At 30.4% G+C, this 24205-nt stretch overlaps 1 protein-coding gene and 1 long non-coding RNA gene across 2 annotated transcripts in view; one reads left to right on the top strand and one right to left on the bottom strand.

The window, feature by feature from the left end:
• The window catches only part of LOC143046539 (uncharacterized), a 189104-nt gene that overhangs the window by 50858 nt on the left and 114041 nt on the right, over positions 1-24205 (top strand). The window contains exons 41-65 of the mRNA XM_076219695.1: positions 47-178; positions 2112-2303; positions 2790-2942; positions 3431-3616; positions 4090-4236; positions 4446-4631; positions 5815-5946; positions 6330-6515; positions 6976-7098; positions 7905-8087; positions 8885-9016; positions 9459-9644; positions 10891-11028; positions 12591-12779; positions 14510-14644; positions 15394-15576; positions 15962-16093; positions 16449-16622; positions 17083-17211; positions 17573-17767; positions 17953-18081; positions 19389-19580; positions 20353-20478; positions 20832-21014; positions 22988-23119. Coding sequence (XP_076075810.1) covers positions 47-178; positions 2112-2303; positions 2790-2942; positions 3431-3616; positions 4090-4236; positions 4446-4631; positions 5815-5946; positions 6330-6515; positions 6976-7098; positions 7905-8087; positions 8885-9016; positions 9459-9644; positions 10891-11028; positions 12591-12779; positions 14510-14644; positions 15394-15576; positions 15962-16093; positions 16449-16622; positions 17083-17211; positions 17573-17767; positions 17953-18081; positions 19389-19580; positions 20353-20478; positions 20832-21014; positions 22988-23119 — 3975 coding nt within the window. The remainder of the gene's footprint in view (positions 1-46; positions 179-2111; positions 2304-2789; positions 2943-3430; positions 3617-4089; positions 4237-4445; positions 4632-5814; positions 5947-6329; positions 6516-6975; positions 7099-7904; positions 8088-8884; positions 9017-9458; positions 9645-10890; positions 11029-12590; positions 12780-14509; positions 14645-15393; positions 15577-15961; positions 16094-16448; positions 16623-17082; positions 17212-17572; positions 17768-17952; positions 18082-19388; positions 19581-20352; positions 20479-20831; positions 21015-22987; positions 23120-24205) is intronic.
• Positions 21568-22469, bottom strand: LOC143044882 (uncharacterized). Its single transcript, XR_012968798.1, has 2 exons — positions 22203-22469; positions 21568-21891 (listed from the first exon to the last, which is right to left on the bottom strand). It is a non-coding gene; the product is annotated as an uncharacterized LOC143044882 (long non-coding RNA).

Here is a 24205-nt window from a genome sequence, read left to right as displayed (position 1 = left end):
CATTTTGATAATTTTTAAAGTCAAATCTGTGTGAAATTTTTTGCAGGCTCCTCACAAGACAATAAAATACAGAGCATTTGCTGATACAAAGACAAATCAGTACTTTGGAATAAATACAGACACAGGAGATGTGTATGTAAAGAGGTCACTACAATTAGACACTCAAGAAAATTTCCAGGTAATAACCTTCTCATGGGTTTTTAACCGGATTTTTGTGACAAAAATGTTGGTTATTGATTTGGGGATGTACGGCGGGCGGCCGGTCGGGCGGTCGGTCGGGCGGTCGGCAACCAAATGTTGTCTGTGCATTTACTCATGAACCGTCCAAACCAAAGCTTTTCAAATTTTAATATGTTGTTACAGACAACAAAATGAAGGTCAAGTTCAATAATGACGATTTTGACTTTTACCGTTCAGGAGTTATGGGTCTTGAAAGATTGAAAAATGGCATTTCCAGTCGTGTCCGTGCATTTACGCATGAACTGTTCAACCAAAGCTTCCCAAATTTTAATATGTTGTTACTGATGACAAAATGGAGGTCAATTTCAATAATGACGATTTTGACTTTTACCGTTCAGGAGTTATGGTTCTTGAAAGATTGAAAAATGGCATTTCCAGTCGTGTCCGTGCATTTACGCATGAACTGTTCAACCAAAGCTTCCCAAATTTTAATATGTTGTTATTGATGACAAAATGGATGTCAAGTTCAATAATGACGATTTTGACTTTTACCGTTCAGGAGTTATGGTTCTTGAAAGATTGAAAAATGGCATTTCCAGTCGTGTCCGTGCATTTACGCATGAACTGTTCAACCAAAGCTTCCCAAATTTTAATATGTTGTTACAGACAACAAAATGAAGGTCAAGTTCAATAATGACGATTTTGACTTTTACCGTTCAGGAGTTATGGTTCTTGAAAGATTGAAAAATGGCATTTCCAGTCGTGTCCGTGCATTTACGCATGAACTGTTCAATCAAAGCTTCCCAAATTTTAATATGTTGTTACTGATGACAAAATGGAGGTCAAGTTCAATAATGACGATTTTGACTTTTACCGTTCAGGAGTTATGGTTCTTGAAAGATTGAAAAATGACACTTCCAGTCGTGTCCGTGCATTTACGCATGAACTGTTCAACCAAAGCTTCCCAAATTTTAGTATGTTGTTACTGATGACAAAATGGAGGTCAAGTTCAATAATGACGATTTTGACTTTTACCGTTCAGGAGTTATGGTTCTTGAAAGATTGAAAAATGGCATTTCCAGTCGTGTCCGTGCATTTACGCATGAACTGTTCAACCAAAGCTTCCCAAATTTTAATATGTTGTTACTGATGACAAAATGGAGGTCAAGTTCAAAAATGATGATTTTGACTTTTACCGTTCAGGAGTTATGGTTCTTGAAAGATTGAAAAATGGCATTTCCAGTCGTGTCCGTGCATTTACTCATGAACCATTCAACCTAAGCTTTTCAAATTTTAATATGTTGATACTGATGACAAAATGGAGGTCAAATTTGATATTGACGATTTTCACTTTCACCGTTCATCAGTTATGGTTCTTGTGATATTGGCAGGATACAAATAAATGTTAATAAATCCGGTTTGCTGTCGTTATGACAGCCTCTTGTTTGATTATGTGATTACTTGGCTATTTTTATTATTTGATTATTTGATTACCAGACCAAATATTTTATGATTATTTGATTATCTTGTTTAAAAATAATAATTAATGATTATGTGATTATATTGGCAAAAAGATTGTGATTATGTGATAATATTAACAACCCCTCAGCAATGCTGTTTACTAAAACCTTGTTTTATAGATGTTTGCTACTTTGTTTCAAAATAACAAAATACTGGTATGAATTAATAGTATATAAATAACAGAAGTTGGTTTCACACAAAAAAAAAAAAAATGAACAATTAAGTATACTTACGATTAAATCTTAGTCAGAAGTTTCTTTGTGAAATCGACTCCAGAACTAAAAATGCAAAACAAAAATGTCTGTGTATTCTCATAGATAATTCTCAGAAATTGAGAAATCAGAGAAACAAAAATAGGAAAAATTAGAAAATAAACACTAAAATTAACTTTTTATTTTGTGATTTTTCAGATGTTTGTACAGGCATATGACGAAGGAACACCAAGTAAAGTTTCCTCCCAGAATGCAACAATTGATATTTATGTATTACGTAATAAATTTGCACCAGCACCTACACAACTAGAGTTTAATGTTCTGGTTCCCGAGACTGCAACCCTGTTAGAAAATGTTCAGATAGTTACATTCAATGATGCAGACACTGATGTGAGTATAAAAAAAAAATGGTATTAGGTAAAGGGCTATTCCATTGAATCGTAGGGGGTATGTTTCTTCTCAACATTAAATTAAACTCGAGTTGGAAGGGACTTTTAAATGCCCCACAACAACACAGTTTTTATCGCGAATTTTCTGCAAATCCATCTGTACACACAATGTGTATGATTGACAACCTATGTTCTAATATGAAACTTTCTTTTTACCGTCAGAAATTTTAAAAAAGAAAAACCATTAAAATGAGAAGTGTTGGAATTCCATAGCAATTCCACCCTTCCATATTAAATTAATGGAATAATCCTTAAAATGATATTTGTTAAGACTATCAAAGTAACTTTTTCTTGTGTAGCCAAACTTTATCTTTAGTTTGTAAATAGAAATACAAGTTTTTGTGAAACTATCATGAATTCATAAAATATAATTTAAATGTAAATTTCATAATACTGTGAATTTGAAACTTTCTTTTCCATTATATAGCAACCATATGGCAACCTGACTTTGTCCGTCATTGGAGATGGTAATGTAGAGTTATACTTTGACTTTCGTCAGATTAAGGATTCTAGCCAAAACGATGCGGCTCAAATCAGAGTGAAGACTGATTTAACAACAGCTCCCTTAGACACATATACGGTTGGTGTAGGATTTCACAGGTTTTTAATCAAAAATATTTTAGCCACACATTTGTCAATGTTAAAGAAATGTTTAACAATGTCCAAAATTGGTGAAATTTTCTACTCACAAAACTTACATATACATGTATATTAAATTAATTCATTAGATTTTTATAGTTATTGGATAATTTATGTTTATTTTATTATTTAGTGTTAGATTTTCTTCAATTATATATTTAAACTGAAAGTAAGATTACACTTAAAAAAATCTGAAGTATTGTTAATTAAGAAATAGTTTCGTGCATAATAAATTAAATTTTTAAAACAAAACGAGATTAGTTATTGTGAATTTAGGAAAATCTGCATTTAGATAAATGTATCAGATATCAGAATGTGAGTATTTATAATTGTCATTCTCTCTCAGTCACATTATTCCCTTTGATATAAACCTTGTAATAATTTCTAAACTTACAGTATTTGAATTGACATTTTTATTTGTTTTTGCAGATGAGAATTCAAGCCAAAGATGGAGGTACCCCAGCAATGTCTGGTACTGCTGTGGTTGTCATCAAAATAAATAGAAATTTGTTCCGACCTGTCTTCGCTCCAACATTCTATACCAAAACAATTAGCGAATTAACAGACCTTGGTGAAGTTATCGTCAAATTAAATGCCACTGATAATGATATGAGAGTAAGTTTTATATTGTAAAAAATTGACCAGAAAAAAACCTGTAGAAATTACTGTGGATTCATTTATTTTTATGGGTACCAAATTTGGTTGTTTGAAAACATGCATTTTTTGTGTATATTTGATTTCGTGGTTTTGCCAAAGTCTGTATTCAAGACTATAGAAAATGTGCAGTTCTTTGAATATTTGGTTCACCTGTACCAACCAAATCCATGAAAATTGGTATCCAAAAAAAGATAATCTATGGGACTTTTATATGGGTAGATATACAATGTAGCTGTACTGATGAAAACCTAAAACCAGAAATATTTTCTCTCTTTTAGGCAATTTTTATATAATTTTTATGAAAGTTAATTATGAATGAAATTCAATTTTGAAATACTAAAATTTAGAAAGCAATTATTAAACGATTGGAAAAAATAAAAGGAACACAAGCAGTGAAAGTTCAAAAGTATTTTTTTTTATGTTTATTTCAGTCACCCAACAACATAACCAGATATCTGATGAGTAAAGATAGTGGTAGCTTGGAGGCCAGTAATTACTTTTTAGTTGATTATACGACTGGTGAAGTAAGATTACGACAGTCACTCATGAATGACCCCAGTAAGAGGGGATCTTATAATGTGAGTATAAATATTTCCTTTATTGAAGAGTGAAAATCAGAAAAAAAAAGTTTTATAGAAATTTCTGAAACTTTCAGATAACCTTCAGATAAGAATTATTATATAAAAATTGCACCGATTAATACCTGCAAGATACTAAAAGTGAAAAAGACCAGATTGTTAAATTTAGTCTACTTCTACAGTTAAATTTATTGATTATTTTTGTCTAGTTCGATGCTGAAGCCACCGATTTAGGATCAACACCACTAACAGGAAGTAACACTGCTCAGATAGCCATTACAGTAAACAGAAATCGTAATAGTCCAATCATAAATAACTTGGATAATACCATTGAGATATTCCACAATAGAACTGGAGATGTTTATGATGTGGCAGCATCAGATGCAGACACTGTTGTAAGTATATACAATTATTCAATCCAATACAATTCAAAAATTTAATTAAAAAATTCATTCAAAATTCATTCAAGATTGATTCAAATATTCAAAATTCATTCAAAATTCATACAAAATTCATTCAAATATTTAAAACTTGAAAAATTCAAAATTCATACAAAATTCATTCAGATATTTCAAATATTCAAATATTCAAATATTCATATATTCATATATTCATATATTCATATATTCATATATTCATATATTCATATATTCATATATTCATATATTCAAAATTCATATATTCATTCATATATTCAAATATTCAAAAATTCATATATTCAAATATTCAAATATTCAAAAATTCAAAAATTATTCATATATTCAAATATTCAAAAATTCATATATTCAAATATTCAAATATTCAAATATTCAAAAATTCAAAAATTCACAAAATCAAAAAATCAAATATTCAAAAATTCAAAAACTCAAAGATTCCAAATTCAAATCAAGTCAATTAAATATTGGAAAGCACAATTATTCAAGAGCAAGACATTATAAGACGTTATGTACTGTATTCCTTTGTTTTTCTGATTTTATTGAGAATTGTATTCTGTTTTAGCATACTTTTAATCCAGTTTATTTTTGTTGTAATCCTAATTTTCACTAGTAATCTCAATCAGTAAATTGTGTAATAGAGACCTTTACTTATTGGGTAAAGTTTACTTAGCTTCACCTGTTTTCTTTTTTTAACAATAGACTATTTTCAAATTACTGTCTTCTGACTCCAGAGAGTGTAACTGTTTTATAAATAAAAATAGTCTGTGGTCTCTTTTGAGAGTTGTCACATTGGCAATCATGCCACATCGTCTTACTGTAAATTCAGAAATCATTGTGTGCATTTTTTAATGCGATTTTTGAAAAATGAACAAAAATGTGAGATTAGTTATTGCAATGACAGAAAATCTCATTAGAGATATTTATATCAGATATCAGAATGCTATTTTTGTGAATAATCACACTGTCACATTATTTGCATTAATAAAAACCTCATTATAATTCCTGAATTTATAATATTTTTCTATTGAAAAGGTTAACTTATACAGTGATTTCAATATGTGAATTCTTGATACAGCTTGATTTGTCAATATTTGAAATAGAATATTTGATTTCTATGTTCTTGACGAATTTTTTTCTTCAGGCTCCTTTCAACACAATTGAGTATGATATCACTGGTGATGACGGTGCCGAATTAACTTTCAGAATAAACTCAACTACAGGAGTGATCTCCCTTGCTACATCTATTTTCCCACTGACGACAACAAGTTATAAGGTAAGATTTTTCTATCAATGGGGGCCTCAGTGGCCCAGTGGTCTAAGTAGTTACTACTGTAATCACTAGTCAGTCGACATTTATAGTGATGTCAAATATATTTTCTAATGATGTAAAAAACTAATTTTGGAAAACATGTTATTTCAAGAAATTGCAAACAAATGGAAAATTATTCAATTTGAGAAATTTGAATTGTCCAAGAAAAATGTTTGAGTAATCGTTAAAGAAAAAATCTTTGGAGTTCATTGATTCTGTTGAAATAGTTACATAAATTATTGTTTTGTGTTTTTGTGGCATACGAAAAAAAAAAAAGTACTTGTTCAATTGGAAGGTAGAAAAATATGACATTCTTTTTGGTTAATGAGATATCAATATATTTTTAGATCAGAGTAAGAGCTAGAGATGGTGGTGTTCCACGTTTGGAGGATGTTGGAGTGTTAACAGTAAATGTAAAAAGAAACTTCAATGTTCCTGTATTTAATCAGAATTCTTATACCGGTACTGTACGAGAAGATCAGGACATTGGATCTTCCATCATACAAGTTCTTGCAGGAGATGTAGACTCTGATGTAAGTCAGTCTAACATAATTTATTTGTTTGATTCAGATTTTCAAATATTTTAGTCTCATGCATCTCTAAAGAGACATTGTTTGGAAAAATTGCTGAATTTCTGGTTTCATTTTTGTAAATTAAATGTACTGCAACCAAATGTTATGAAACTTATACATATACACAATGCTTATTACTACAAAAGTCAGATCAAATTTGAATGGATTGGCTTCACTATTACCATTCTTGAGTTATGTTTTTTTATAATTTTATATGTAAGTAAGTTCATCATCATTCTGTTAATGTTTTGAATGGTAACACAATATTATTTTTTAGTAGTTCATCCTCAGACAAATTTTTCTACAAAACTATTTTAACGTAACTTTTTCATAAAATTCCTTTTAATCTTAGAGTGGCTTGTTTGATTTCGAATTCTATATTTTTTTTATGGCAAGCATATTTTATTTTCATGTATTTCAGTCACCATACAACTTTGTAAACTACAAAATAGATGGAGGTGATGCCAGATTTTTAGTTGATCCCTCCACTGGATGGATTACTGTTAGAAGAACACTTACAGGAGAAACACAGACAACATTCACAGTATGATTATAAAATTTCTATTTTGTTGTCTTTTTTTGGGGGGTGGGGGGGGGGGGGGGGTTGTAGGGATTGTACTCCAATTCCAATTCTTAGAATATAAAGTTATTGATTTTATGCATAATGAAAATTGTGTATAAGTAGCACTTGTACATTTTTTCTGTATAGATTTAGTGAGAATTTTATGCATTTTGTAATAGATTACATTCCCATTATTATAGTAAATTAAAGTTTAGGGTTAGACACATACCTTTTATATCACCACCAAAATAAGTTCAATAACAGAGACGTCGGAATATTTTGCTAGGAAACATTAATTTATCATTGATGGAAGTAAAATGTCTAGGTTAATGCTCCCATGGTGAAAATTAATGCCAATTATTATGAAGATTTAACTGTAGATGATATAAATGGTATATTATATTATCTTAAAGCTGGAAAAATTAGAAAGATTTTTTAAAACCACAATGACTGTAAATTCAAAATCAATGCGATGTTTTTATTAAAAATTGTGAAAATTGCAACAGTTTTAGGGTCGCAATAAGAAAAACCCACATTCATAACTTCAGTAGGTTTTCCTTAATAAATGTTTGTAATATCATTAATTAGGCATCACATTTTTAACAGTGGTGAAGGTTTTGCAATGATAATGATAAATGCGTGCATTAATTTCTAAATTTGTTTACATGAAAGTTTTTTTAACTAGCTAACTTTAATATGGTTTGATTTATTAAATTAGCTAACATCTTGTCTGAAATTAGGTCCCCTTTTCAAATGAACCATCACTAATCTATATGATATTTTTTCAGTTTAATATTTATGCTGAAGATGGTGGCACTCCAGCAGGCAGAAGTCAGAACATACCTGTGACCATTACGGTTCAGCGAAATTTACAGACGCCAGTGTTTAACAACCTACCAAACAGTATCAGGATTCAGCCCACACAGTCTGGTACTTTCTTCACAGCAAACGCATCTGATGATGATACAGTGGTAGGTATTCTTGTCATGTTTTGGAATTTTTTGTCAGATTTTCTGAATCCTCTGGTTTTATCCATTTGAATGCCTTAAAATTTTGCCCATTGACCCCCATTTTTCTTTTTATAAATCTTTTACATGTATAATTATAAGCCATCTGTTAAAGTCTTATAAAATCCTTGTTATTTTTTAATAGTTTTTTCAGCACTTAAACTTGTCAATGATAAAGCTATGAAAAATCAAGAGAGAACATTTTCACGTCAAAATTTTAATGGCTAATATCTCGAAAACAAGCACATTGACCTATATTTTTTTTTTGACTCTTCTGGTTCCTTTAATGATCCCTATCAATATATACTACTGTAATGAAAAGCTTGTTATTTTGAAACTGAGTAGCCAACCTCCTTAATTTGGCCATGTGATGTTTAGCCTGTAAACTATAGATATGCTGTATTTTTTATATGCTCATTTACATGATTTAGTATCTGAAAGGAGCTTTGTTTGAGATCCCTTCTATTAGTATAAGTAAGATTTTTGTTTAGTATGTTAAATGAAAATTTCAAAAATTTGTTTTGTTTTATTTCATTAGATAGCATGTAATGTTTGTAATGTTGTTGTCAGAAGTTTCAAGGATTGTCAGATATTTCTAATTTACTTGGTTAAAAAGAAAAAATCATTTAATCATTTAAAAAAGTCATTTAAAAGATAGAACTACATAAATAACATATAGATCTTAAAAAGGCAGTTTCTATAAATTTTTGAAAAGATGCAAATTGATATTGGTATTATTACATGTTATTTGTTTTTGACAGAGTCCATTTGGTACTGTGAGTTATAGCATAATTGGTGATGAGTCATCTACCACACTGTTTACTATCAACCAGAATGGAGGAGGTATAGCAGTCATTGGCAATCTGCAAGCTGATCAAGGAGAATACTATCAGGTATTGAATAGCAGATTTTTTTTTAATTTGTTAGATCATTTATGAACATGTTTTAAATAATTATTGACTTGTTATTAGGTTTTATTACTTCCATAACAATGCTCGGTTTTGTTGCATGTTAATTGAAATAGTAATGTTTGCAAAATTTATATTTGTACAAAAAAAAGGTATTTTTTTTATTAAAGTAATTTTGTTCTTTGTTATACCTCCTATAATGATTTGATGATTTGATTAATAAAATTGAGAATGGAAAGGGGAATATGTCAAAGAGACAACAACTTGACCAAAGACTATTTGAAATTTTATTTGATTTAAAAAAAAAAAGAAAGTTAAATCAAGATACATTCATTCTTAATCTTAAAGTAAGAAACTTATTTACTATGAACAACAACAAAAAATGAAAATCTAGGTGGAAAATACTATTTCTTTATTTATCTTACAGGTACGAGTGGTAGCACAAGATGGAGGAAGCCCACCAAAATCTGCAACTGGTATCCTGTTGGTGAATGTGACTCGTAACCTCAATGCACCATTCTTCACACAAACCAGTTATAACGCTGATATCCTGGAAACTCAAACACCTGGTGTAGAAATAGCTGATGTCAATGCTAACGATGGGGATTCTATAGTAAGTGGAAATCAACTTTTATATCATTTACATATACTTTATTGAAATGATGAAAGCAAGTTTTTGTCAAGAAGAGATGTACAGAAATAAATGAAAAACAAAAGGTCAATGTTTGAAAAAATGAGTATATCCTGCATTGTTACAAGTTTATACAGATGTTTTTATCTTCATCTGATTCGTTCTCTTATACCCTGGCTGTAGTGGAGGGGGTGCATTAAGTTTTACCCTTGTCTCTACTTACGTCCCAAAATTGGTTTTCATTCTATAGCTTTTGTTTGCCTCAAAACTTATATTCAATGCGTATTACCATAAAACACAGATCAAGTCTGAATTTGGGTTGTGTCACTTTTACAGTTCTCTAGTAATTATAAAAAAAAGAAGATGTGGTTTGATTGCCAATGAGACAGCTCTCCACAAGAGACCAAATGACACAGAAATTAACAGCTGTATGTCACTGTACAGCCTTCAACAATGAGCAAAGCCCATGTCCCTTTGTAATGTTATATGCATTTATTTTGCAAAAGGATACATGTTGCTATGTAACTGTTACAAAGGAGTAGGTCCGGTAAGGGCCGATTTTGGCCTCAAATTTCAGGTTCATCTAACGAAAGTTTTTGGACACTTTTTAAACACTTAAGTGTCTATTTCAATTGATTCAATTAGTTAATGTGAAAGATTTTAACTAATTTAGTCATTAAAAAAGCTCTGATTCAAGCTTAAATATGAAAAATCTATCAAATATGCCAAAAAACGTCACTTTTCAGATAGTTTTTGTCAAAAATGAAAGTGGCCACATCCGTGTTCATCCTCAACCTTTATATATGTTTTGTATTTTCATCAAATACAACTTACATTTCAATATTATGAATGAACAAGAATGCGGCCACTTTCATTTTAGACGGAAACCGTCTAAAAATTAACCAAAATGCTAAAATTTTGAAGATTTCAGTAATTTAGCATGACTTAATGATGCTAGAATGCGATATTTGTGCATTGTACTGTCAAAAACAGCTCATATTTATGTAGCAGAAGCATTTTACTATCCAAAATATAGCTTAAAGATTACATTTTCACAATTTTCTAAAACTGCTATATTTTGGGGCCAAAAAGGGGTCTTACTGAACCTACTCCTTTGTTGTTGTGTGTATTTTGATCTTTTATTTAAGATTCCTAGATTTAATATATACATTGCATACATTGACCACATTTACAAATATGCTAATAATATTACCTTTACACACGACAGGCACCACACAATGAATTAGAATACACATTAGTCGGAGATGTCAAGGACTCGACCTACTTCCAAGTTGATCCTAGTAATGGAAAAGTGTCTGTCAAACAGTATTTGATGGCCGACTCCGATAAGACACTAGTTTATACTGTAAGTTGAAAATATTCTACTATACCCTGGATTCATTTTTATTCATTGGATACCAATTTTCGTGGGTTACAGCTAATTTCCTAATGCATGTAAAGCAAGACTTTGGTTGTCTTGCTTGCTTTGTTTGTTTATTGTACTATTGTAATAGGGATAATGTCCAATCAAATTTAAATATAATATATACAAGTTTAAATATGCCTATATATATTGTTTGAAAATGTCAATGTTACTTACAAATCTTGAATTAAAATTTATACAAGCAGAGCAAGCAAGCCTTTCAAAGTTTTTCTCTACAAGCATTTTGAAATTAGCTGTAATATACTTTGTATACAGAGATTGGCAAAACCACGAAATCAAATATCCATGAAATGCAAGTTTTCAGCAATACACGAAAATTAATGAATTCACTGACTATCTTTTTCTTTACACTGAAGATAATCAACTCTTTAAAAATGAGCTGAAAAATGTTTTGGTAATTTTTATTTCTTCACATTGAATTATACATTTGAATTGTGGGTGAGTCAATGGAAATGCATTTAACATGTTTAAGTTTAATTTGATTTACAAAGCATAAAAAAGCTTTTATTTATATTAGAAATTTCAATTTTTCAAAGTGTTCACACAAATTGCATTTTCTTAAACTGTAAAACAGACATGATTTTTAACCGGATTTTTGTGTCAAAAATGTCGGTTATTGATTTGGGGATGTACGGCGGGCGGGTGGGCGGGTGGGCGGCAACCAAATGTTGTCCGTGCATTTACTCATGAAGCGTTCAACCAAACCTTTTAAAATTTTAATATGTTGTTACTGACAACAAAATGGAGGTCAAGTTCAATAATGACGATTTTGACTTTTACCGTTCAGGAGTTACGGTTCTTGAAAGTTTAAAAAAGGTTGTGTCCGTGCATTTACTCATGAACCGTTCAACCAAACCTTTTAAAATTTTAATATGTTGTTACTGACAACATAACGGAGGTCAAGATAAATAATGACGATTTTTACTTTTACCGTTCAGGAGTTACGGTTCTTGAAAGTTTAAAAAATGTCGTGTTTTTAGATATTTTCAAAATCCTAGGTAGGTGGACTTAGTAATTTTTTCTTACTTTATGCATTAAGGGCACACAGTTTGTCCTGCTAGAGCGTCATTTTCTATCTAGTTTATATGTTGTTATTGTTGACAACATGGAAGTCAAGTTTGATATTGATAATCATAAATTTTACCTATTAGGAGTTTTGGTCCTTGTAATATTGATAAATGCCAGAACACAAATAAATGTTAAAGAATCCGGTTTACTGTCATTTTGACAGCTCTTGTTCTTCCCTCAAATAGAAAATACTTATTGTTTCTTGTTAATTTAAATTGAAGATATTGCTGATCAACACAGGATGATAAATTTGCACACCAATAGTTATACAAGATAAACAAGAATTTCAGTGTGAGGCTTAAATAGCTCTTGAAATTTTATTTTATGAAATGAAAAATTACCTATCTAGATGTCAAAATATATTGTATACTGATAACATTTTTGAAACATGTAAACATTTGAATTTTTTTCGGCAGTTCACTGTCACAGTCAAAGACAAAGGAACACCATCTCAGGCTGGTACCAATACTGCTACTGTCACGGTAACAGTCCATCGTAACTTGAATGATCCACAACTAAACCTTCTCGATTCTGTCAGAATTGATAGGACAATTAATAACGACTCAGTTGTGACAACATTCAATCCTACTGATAACGACGACAGGGTATGTATGGAGTACGTTAGAACTTGTGCACTTTCCCGTTCATTTTCTATATCACAATGCTTATACTCTGACGTGACAGTAATAACCAATTTTTCAATAAAGTATTTACACAGATTGACCTTGGGTCAACCCATGTAACTCATTCATAGAAAAAAAATCCTATTGGTGTATTTTGTCAATTTGTACTTCAGAATATGCATTGTTTTATGTATGTTATGAACAGAAAATAAATAAGGTCATAGGGAATAAGATACATTCCATTCAAATTTGACAATCACAGAAATACAGTAGACATATTTACACTTTTGGTATTTAGCTGAATTTTGTCTCTAGATTACCCTAAATCTGTCTCATGTTAAATATGTCACTTTTTAATCATAACTTTACATTTTGCTGGAACTTTTCTGATTTTAAGTTATAATGGACAAATTTGCATGCAAGTGTAAATATGTCTTTTCTTATACTGAACGGCATCTTTTGATCCTGTTTTAAGGTTCATGGCGGACAAAGATTTTAAGCTATGAAATTTGAAAATTTCACCATTTAAAAGATTTCTTTGTTGCCTATATACAAAATAATTAGGTCAGCTAAACACAAACCCCCTCTAGGAGTAATTGCTAATAGAATCTAACAATAAATTGAATGCATGTACCTAAAAATAGATTCACTGAGATGTATTGTATAAAATATAATTTAATAAATCATATTTCCTATGTAACAATGAATTCCCAATCATTATGGTCATACAGAGAAAACTATTTACAGTAAATATTTTTTGGGAAAAAGTAATGAATGACTACGTAATTGATTTGACATTTATTTTTGTACTTTCAATATCAAAGTTTAAAGTTAAGATTGATACAATTTCAAACAGAATTTGACAGACAGTGAAGGAAATAGTACAGTATGTATTGAAAATGGATGAAATCTTTAAATAAAAAAAGCATGAGTTGAAAAATAACAAATGATATGTTTTGAAATGTTTTGAAATGTTTGGTGATGGATCTAAAAATTGCATGTCAGATGACAGAGTTAGTTCTAGAGTAATGTTGGGATATTGATGGTTTATTTGACTGTTCCTTGTTGGGTTTTTTTTCTATGCTTTAAATTTTAACAGCAGAAAAATGTTTTATTTGCATGAGTGAAAGGTTGATAATTTTATGTTTTTTTTTTTTGTTTTTTTTTAATATAAATCTATTGCAATAAAGCTGTTAACAATGACCTTACTGCTACAGCTTTAACTGTATGGTACCCTGAAATTGAAATTAAAATTTTATGTTGCTTAAAGAAATTAGAGTAAGAATATGACTGGTATTTGTAATAAATTGTCCTTTTTTCAGATTGCATTGCCGTGAATAAACAATTGATGTTTTTAAAACATTTTAAAGTTGAAAATTAGTTATGTTAGTTTTAATGTGAATTTTACATATAACTAAGAAAAAAATGTATTGATTTTTTTATTTAATACAGATATTTTCCCTTGTTGGTGTAAACATATAATTTGATGCCCTTTAAAATATTTCCTAGAAAAAGTTTGCAAAAAATGTTCCTGCATTGTTTTCCTTAACAAATATTTTTCCCATAATTTCAGGTCTAAAAAACACTTTAAGGACCAACGACCCTGCATACCCGAAGGTATCCACTTTATGGACTCTACCGTACTACAGATTCACCAGGCGTTGGTTCACTTTCGTTTATAATTTATATAATAAGATAATTTCTGATTCCAGAATCCTTTCAACACATACACCATCCAAGTTATTGGAGATGGAGCCACTGCTGTCAACATCTTTAAACTTCAAGGAAATACCATCAGAGTGGCAGATGCTGCCACTTTAGCTGCAGATTCTGCTGAAAGTTATACGGTAAGCTCTTCATGTATGGAGTAACCATTGACCATTGATATTGTAATGAAATTTCTTTTTTAATTATTAAATTGTACTTGTAAGATCAATTGTAATGCAAATTCAGAAATTATTGCAATGTTTTTTATTATTGCGAAAAATGCTACAGGGTTATATTTGCAATCATTTTAACTCACATTTGGAATTTTTAATATGAATTAAACAGGATTTTTCTCAATATTGCAAAATATTAAAAATCACATTTCAGACTAAAATGACAAAATCTTAATTATAATTCACTCAATAATTTCAGAATTTACAGTACAATACAAGTTTACCAATTCGCCGTTTCAGAATCTAATGCATCCTGGGTAATATTTTCAAAAGTGTACACCACAACGTCCTGATTGGTTAAAAATGTCATAAACAATGGAAATTTAACCAATGACGTGGCGTTATTTTCATTTTGGGGTATGAACAATGAAATTACCCATGATTCTTTAGATTCTGAAACGGCTAATTTAAGTAAAGGTAGAAATTTCATCTATTTTAAGAACCCGTTTTTCATTTATAACAAATATAGATGTATTTGAAACATTTTTGAACAATAATAGTCAAATTCATTTACTTTTTTTCAAACATTAGTACTTGTGAAGTAAATGCAAATTTTTAAGATATTTTTTTATATTGATGAAAAGTATTAATATATTTTAAACAGTATTTAAACAATTAAAAGCAGACCAAGTTCATGAACTTTTTTTTCATTATAGATAAGACTATTTATACAAGATGGTGGTTCCCCTCCTAGAAATTCCATTGATTCAATCCAGATTAATGTCAATAGGAATATGCTTCCGCCATTTTTTGCCAGTACTTTCAACACCACAATACTGGAGAATACACCTGTTGGTGAGGCAATAACCACGGTAACAGCACAAGATAATGATCCTAAGGTAAAAAATATTTTTTATTTTTCATGTGCAGAAGAAAAAAAGAAACGATGTTCAATACTAAAATAAAAAATTGGTTTTCAGTACCAGTAGCAAGTCCAAATAATTAATATTTGTTTAAGAGGCAGTACATAAGGTCTTTTTCCAAAGCCACTATAAAAGGCAAAAAAAGAAATTGTTTCTGAAGTATTTGAATAAGGCTATGAAGCTCTTTTTACCTTTTGATTTTACTACGTAAATTTGAGTATAGATTCCAAATAATTATATTTTATACTTTCTTTACACACTGGATTATAGAAGATGACTATATTCAGGACAATAAAATAGCCGTAATAATATGATCCTTATTTTCTGTTCATATATATGTGTAACTTATATTCCATTTTAGGCTCCGTACAATGAGATAACCTACTCTCTGGTTGAAAATACTCCTGCTTCACCATTCTTCTTCATCCAGCCAGACACAGGTGTGGTGTCGCTCAAATCTTCTATAGCTGGCAGTAATATTAGTCCATTTACTGTAAGTATATCTAAGTAAATATACAAAATTCTTTAAGGGTAGTTGTTAAAGGAAGTATTTTATTCAAATGTCCTGCTCATATCTTAAATTTGGATATGCATGATGGCTTGTTTGGAATGAGAAGACACTTTCACATACATGGTTCATGGCTTGTTTGGCTACTTCTTGTCAAGATTTTCAAACATTTAATGTATTATGTACAAAAAAAATAAAAAAACATAATGTTATTTATAATTTCTCTACGATTTAAACTCTTAAAAAGTTGAAAAAATATAAACTCACACAAAAATACATATACATATTTGTGTTTGTATAATGTTATTGAAATTTAACTGACTTACACACCATTTTACAGGTTTTGATTCGTGCACAAGATGGAGGAAAACCTGCCCTGTCTACTACTGGTACCCTATCTGTTACTGTCTCTGTTGATGCCACTCTCTTATGGGTAACAGCTGATTGGACAGAGACCATCACAGAAAATGAAGCAACAGGAGCTTTGATAAGGACAATCCAGGCAACTCCACCGGTCAGTATTTCAACTTTGACCAATCGCTTTTTATAATTCACTTAATCAACAGTAATAATATTTACAAAGGAGATTTGCTTATGTTTTCAGATAAAATTTTTGATCAAAAAAGCAAATAATCTGCCGAATTACTCATATCAGATGTTGTGTAAAATGAATTAGAGTATGTACTACGGAAATTTAGTAATACTAGGAAATGACAATCTTGTAGTAAAATGACCTTGATGTTTATGTAGTAAAATAACCTTGATATTTTTGTAGAAAAATAACCTTGGTATATTTTTGAAGAAAAATGACCTTGATATTTTTGTAGTAAATGACCTTGATATTTTTGTAGGAAAATGACCTTGATATGTTGTAGTAAAATAACTTTGATATTTTTGAAGTAAAATGACCTTGATAGTTTTGTAGTGAAATGACCTTGATATTATTGTAGTAAAATGACCTTAATTTTTTTCAGCCTGGAATCGAGTATTCTATAACTGGGTTATCAGATGCTGGTGATTACTTTCAAATCAATAAAGACACTGGTGCTTTAACATTGAAAAAGTTATTAACATCAGATCCATCTAGGAGACCAAGTTTTGAGGTAAGAATAACAGTTTGACCTTTCTTCAAATTTTGTATTACAAATCACTTCTCATTAAAGGGAAATACAGTATTCCGTTAATAACAACATAAATACATTATTGTATGATACATTGTAAATTCAGAATTTTTTCCATGTTTTTTTATGCAAAAAATTGAAAAGAATTTTAATTGAGAAAACTTTTTCATTCCATGAGTTATCAAAGCAACAAAAAGTGGTAAAAATTCAATTTTTCTTGAATATTTCTTTCTTTTTTATCTAACTTTACATATTATTGGGAAAGGAAAAGTGTGAACATACCCAAGAAACACCATCATGTTTAGAGATCATTTATTACAAATAGAAAATTTTGCCATTTTAGGTTGAAGTTCAAGCCACTAGAAATTTCCCGCAAGGAAGGCAGACTATTAAGAACATTCTGGTGGTTACAATAACGAGGAATGTTAATGCTCCCCAGTTTACTGCAAACCAGTATACAACTCCTACAGCAATCTCAGAAAAACTAGGTCTTGGGGAACCAGTCGTTAAAGTGTCAGCTACTGATGCTGATATAGGGGTATGTACCAGTAATTTTTCAGATGTAGTCAGATGTTTTTAAAACTTAAAACTTTTGAAAGAAATGGCATAATTTAGATTTCATCAATTTTGTCTTTAATTTATCTGTTTAATTTTGTGTGTTTTGCTTTAAAGTAGAAATTAGCAAGAGTAAACCTTATATTTATTTATGTTTTTTTATTGTAGGATGTTTTGACCTACAGCATTGTCCCTAGTACAGGAGTTACAGATTACTTCTACATGGTTCCATCTACCGGTCAAATTACTCTGGGAAAACTGTTAACAACAGATGCTGGCAAGGCAACATCTTACAGAGTGAGTAGATCAATAAACAGGTCAAATTACACATGGTTAACTGTGTATGAATCTCAAGAAAAAAGTGCATGTTTAATTTGTTAGCAGAAGTCATCTGAAAAACTTCTTATTATACCCCACGCAACGAAGTTGCAGAGGGTATAATGTTTTTGACCCGTCCGTCCGTCAGTCCGTCCGTCAGTCCGTCCGTCAGTCCTGTTTCTTGTCATCGCAACTCCTCTCAAACCACACAACAGAATTTCACGAAACCTTTTCAGATAATAAGGACATACTATGTAGTTGTGCATATCGACGGGAAATTGCAATTCAATTTTTTTTCTAGGAGTTACGCCCCTTTGAACTTATTTACTTTAATGTACTACTGCAACAGTTTGTCATCGCAACTCCTCTCAAACCACACAACAGAATTTCACGAAACCTTTTCAGATAATAAGGACATACTATGTAGTTGTGCATATCGACGGGAAATTGCGATTCAATTTTTTTTCTAGGAGTTACGCCCCTTTGAACTTATTTACTTTAATGTACTACTGCAACAGTTTGTCATCGCAACTCCTCTCAAACCACACAACAGAATTTCACGAAACCTTTTCAGATAATAAGGACATACTATGTAGTTGTGCATATCGACGGGAAATTGCGATTCAATTTTTTTTCTAGGAGTTACGCCCCTTTGAACTTATTTACTTTAATGTACTACTGCAACAGTTTGTCATCCCAACTCCTCTCAAACCACACAACAGAATTTCATGAAACTTTGTAGATAATAAGGACATACTATGTAGATGTGCATATCAACAGGAAATTACGGTTCAATTTTTTTTCTAGGAGTTATGCCCCTTTGAACTTATTTGCTTCAATGTACTTCTGCAACAGTTTGTCATCTCAACTCCTCTGAAAACACACAACAGAATTTCATGAAATTTTGTAGATAATAAGGACATACTATGTATATTGACAGGAAATTATTATTCAATATTTTTTCTTATACAATTTTTTTTTCTTATACTTATTTAATTTCTCCAATGACAATGTGGGGACGTGGGGTATGTGAGCGTGCTCACTAAGGTTCTTTAATTTTTTATTTGTTATTTAAAAATGGGGCTTGACATGTATAAAATAAATTTTGTACTTAATTTGATTGTCACTGATCTTCTGTTGACAAAATGTGTGTCTGGTTTACAAATTTTTTATCCAGGTATCTATAATGAATTTATTTTGAATATATTTGGAAAAAATATGAATAAGAAAAAAGAAAAGGTAGAAATATGAAGTATGATCTTGATCATGTGACATTTTTTTTCCAGTTTAATGTTAATGTTACTGACAATTCCAATCCAGAGAAGTTTGACATATCATCTGTTATTGTCACGGTGACCAGGAACCTACAATCTCCAGTATTTACCAATACACCGTACACACAGACTATTAATTATAACCAGGCTATTAATGTTCCCATGTTTACAGCAACAGCCTTGGACGGAGATATAGCACCCACAGTAAGTTGTAGAAAATTATAAGATACAAGTTTAAGAGTTATCCGTAAGGGGTGGAGCTACAAATTTTAAAAGGGGACGTCATTAACAGATCTAACGCTTTTATGCTAAAAATCTTTAAAATTGTAAGAAGCTTGACATTTTGATTTTGAAAATCAGAGGAATGGGGAACCTTTACATCCTATCATGGATTTGCCACTGCAGGTAAGAGTTGAAACTGCGAAATGTTACTTTCTTACAGCAGTCAGATGTTAAGCTCCTTAAAACTTCTATTGTTTTTACCTTCTTAAATCAATAATGGGTCACATAGATAAGCCCCTCATTCTTGTGTAACATTACTATAACATAAATGAAAACATCAGCTTATATTGAATTGCCCTAACCTAAGTGCATTAAACCTAAGTTCTGAGTCGCTATTATTCTGAAACAAATGAGGAAAAAAAATGATATGAAATTTTAGATACAACATACTCTACTAAAATACCTTATGCTGTTAGGGAATAGATATTTGGAATAAGATGAAATGTTTTACCTGAATGTATAATTATCATGACTTTGAACTCATATTTAACAGATCAAAACAAATGTTTCAGTAATTTGACAATTTGAGGTCGCACGTTTGCATATACAAAATGTAACAGTATATGAAATGTCATCATTTTCTGAAACCAGTTCTGTTCATACAGGGTCTCATCACATGGATAAAATTCTCGAAATGTTCAATAGAAGTATTTAAAAAATTGCAAATAAAAATACTGTTGTTTTTTTCTGACAGAGTTCCTTAAAGTTTGAGGTTGACTACTTCTCTGCTGCTCCTGGATTCTTCACTGTAAATCCTACTAGTGGAGTTATAACTGTTTACAACGCTGGCTTACAAACAGCCATAGAACAAACATACACTGTAAGTATATAGTAAAAATAAACAACTGGTAGAAATATACTGTTGAAAATATATTATTCAAAATAAACAGAATTTTTAGTTCATTTTGTGAAAAGTAAAGTAATGTAATATTATTGCTATGTTATTCATATATATCAAATGGTTATGGTTTTTATTTATGGCCTTATTTGTCTTAAAAAATTCACCACAAATGATTGGACCAGATTTTTATTCAAAAAAACAAATTTTGGTAAAGTCAATTTTACCTGACTTTTCATATATATATATGTACAATTTTTTCACATACAAAATGGTTATGATTGATTAAAATTTTTTAAAGCAATGCAAAATATTATTATTTGATAATATTTCAGCTTGGTTTGATTGTTTACGACATGGAGTACCCAGAAGACCAAGATAAGACGAACTTGACTATAACTGTCAATCGTAACCCAGCGCCACCAGCTTTTGCTCCCACGTCATATACCCGTGTTATAAATGAAAGCTACCCAGTAGGAGTTAGTCTTGTACAACTTACAGCAACTGATGTAGATAATGTAAGTAATATAGTACTGAGATCTTCTTTTAGGAGTGTTTCCTGCTCTATTTTAAAATAGTTAACTTTTTAAAAAGATGCATATAAAAAGCAAAACTAAAAAAGCTGAGAAAACTGAAAGATCATTTTTTTTGTTTTTGACATTGCATGTATTTTTACAAAGATTACAAATTATAATTTAGAGTGAATATTATTCTAAAAGTTTTTAGCCAATTTATATATTCTTCAACCATTATATTTTCTTTTTAATATTAATGTGTGGTTTGTTTGATCTCAGTTTTTCATTATTACCATACATGTCAACCTCTGACAATGGGAAATCATGTCATGACATGACATGACATGTCAAAAAGCGTGTGAAAACGTGTGACGTAGATGCGTACTTTTTAATATGAATGTGGTAATGTTCATAATTTCACATACAAATTTGTTAATATACAAAAAACAATATATATTCTACTGTGAACTTTTATTGTATTAAACAGTGGTCTCTTATGTCATGTATGTTGTTTTTAAAGCACCACCACTAGGCACATATTCAAAACAACTGCCAGTTTCAAGTTTAGTTACATTTATTTGATAACAGCATACAACAATGTACAATATAAATGTAACATAGTCAAGTTCTGATCAGAATTCAGTGTCAGTATTTCTTTATAATTGAAAATGCTCTCCCACAGTAGGAATTGATATTTGAAAGAATGTCATTATGTTGTTTTTTTGCAATGTAAAATGTCATCTATTATCTCTCCCATTGCTATTGCCTGGTCAAAACTGGGTAGTTCATCAGAAGATAGCTGGTACTATGAGAGTTGATCCAACAGTTCTGTGATATTGTCATCCCCATGGCCTGTAGAATCTGTTGGCTATATTTGAAACTGAAATTAAAAAAGAAAAATGTTTTAAAAATTTGATTTCCATTAAATAAACATGTTACATTGTATTTCTCCTCTCACATGTATTGTTTTTGATCATTGCAACAAAGAATGCACAATACGTTACTTGTCACTCGAACTCCAAAATATAATTTATAAAAATCTTGGTACGTACACATCGTTTTGAATTAAAAAATCGGCGCTTTAGACGACGGTACAGGCCTAAAAGCGACCTCTTTCTGTGCACATTTCCCCTATAAAGTGAATTTGAAAGAAAGTAACAAAATCGTTAAAACTAATCACAAACTACTTACCTTTTACTGTTTGTCCATATAGAAAAATAAACAATACGGCAGCCAAATAATTACTTCGAAATTTTCGGTATTTATCGCAGAATAAGGAAAAAACCCGAGAATAGCGATATCACTAACGACCACAAAGTGAAAAGAACGAAAATGCGTGTAATTGCATGTAAAGTGTTGAAAAGCGTGTACACGCCATGTGACAAAATCCTCGCGTGTAAACCGTTGAAAAAGCGTGTATTACACGCGAATATCATGTCACTTGACATGTATGATTATTACGTCAAATTATTTTGGTTTCCTCTGAATTTGATACATTTTTTACTCTGACTTGTTAAAAAAAGATGACATCAGATCTCAGTTTTTCATTATGACGTCAAAGTATTTTGCTTCCCTCTGAATTTGATGCATTTTTTAGGCTGACATTGTTAAAAAAAGATGACGTCAGATCTCAGTTTTTCATTATGACGTCAAAGTATTTTGCTTTCCTCTGAATTTGATGCATTTTTATCGCTGACATGGTTAAAAAAAGATGACTTCACATATAAAGAACGCATCTTTTTTGCAGATCATTTCTAAAGTAAGATCAAATAACGTTGCCTTCATATCCACTAAGAATTATAAGCAAATCAAATTCCATGCTTCACTTTGAAAATTTGAAATTTATCTCTCTAGAGGGAAAAATATTATATGGCACACAATGCAGTCGTTTAAACTATAAATAACTACTCTTTCTCTAAGCCAGTTTTCTTTAAGAACATGCCTTTGTTATTTTTCATTTGTTTATTTCTTTTTAGCATGAATTGGAGTACACCATCACTGGCAGTAACCCACCAGGTGGAATTAATTACTTTGGTGTTAATCAGTATTCTGGAGTTATATATGTGTCAAAACCTCTGACTGAAGTACCTAATGTGGATCAGTACCAGGTAATACCATTGATGATCATTTGCATACCTACCAACTTTAAATATTTGTGGGGGATTTCCCCCATGTCACTCAAAATTGAAATTTTTTAAGAGCAATTTTGTCCACAACTTAAAACAAAATCAATTTTACCATGGGTATAGGATTAAATAGGGCATGAAGAAGCAAATAAACATCATTGAAATAAATTTGAAGCATCTTAAAGGCTTTGTAGAAATATGAGAGCAATCTTGCATGTTTAACCACGATTGGCATTTTGAAGTTATGGCAGGTATGCATTTGTTTTTGTCTTTAACTAACATAAAATATAGGTATAATGTATCCCGTTTTAGGAATTTTTTATTTGATGTTGCATTATGGAAAGAATAATTTGTCTCCCTTTATGGTAAATATAATTAAATCTTGTCAAGTATTTATCATTTTGATATCTGTGTTTAAGGATAGGGAATTGCAGTTGCATTAATCGAATTGAATTGATTGCAGTTTTGAGGTTCTAAGAGATAATTTTCATGTATAAATAGCTTTTTCCATTGTTATTGCAAGTGAATAATTCGACCTCATTGAATCCGTATTCATGTGAACTTTAATTTAACCCCTTAGCTTGAAATGGAGAACATGTGAAATGTATTTTTAAAGTTATTTAAAGGAAAAGAATGTCAACATTGAAAGATAAATCATTTGATTGAATGATTCAATCCACAAAAATTCATTCTTATACAGGTAAAAAATAATGATAAACATTTATTTTTCATCTATAATATGAAATTAAATAGACCTAGAATAATCCAACAGCACGAGTTTGCTTAATCTATTTATATCTATATCTTTGATCTGTGTTTACATCGCTTATATGGTCATCGCATGACTTTAGAGGTCAACTCAATAATAAATTAGATGGCGTCTGGGCTAAAATACACACAAAACAAAGCTACATATTTTCATGCTCGTGCCCTGTTTATTATTTATTTAAGACTTTTAATAGTTTATATAAATGTTTTACATTGCTATAAATAAAATATGAGAATTTGATTAAAATCGGTGAACATGAATTTGACAGCTAGTGCCCCTTTAATGATATTTCACAAATA

The sequence above is a fragment of the Mytilus galloprovincialis genome, chromosome 9, assembly GCF_965363235.1.
Source record: "Mytilus galloprovincialis chromosome 9, xbMytGall1.hap1.1, whole genome shotgun sequence".
In the NCBI taxonomy this organism is placed as follows: Eukaryota; Metazoa; Mollusca; class Bivalvia; order Mytilida; family Mytilidae; genus Mytilus; species Mytilus galloprovincialis.
Note: the sequence above shows the minus strand (reverse complement) of the source record. Positions and strands in the feature narration are given on the sequence as shown.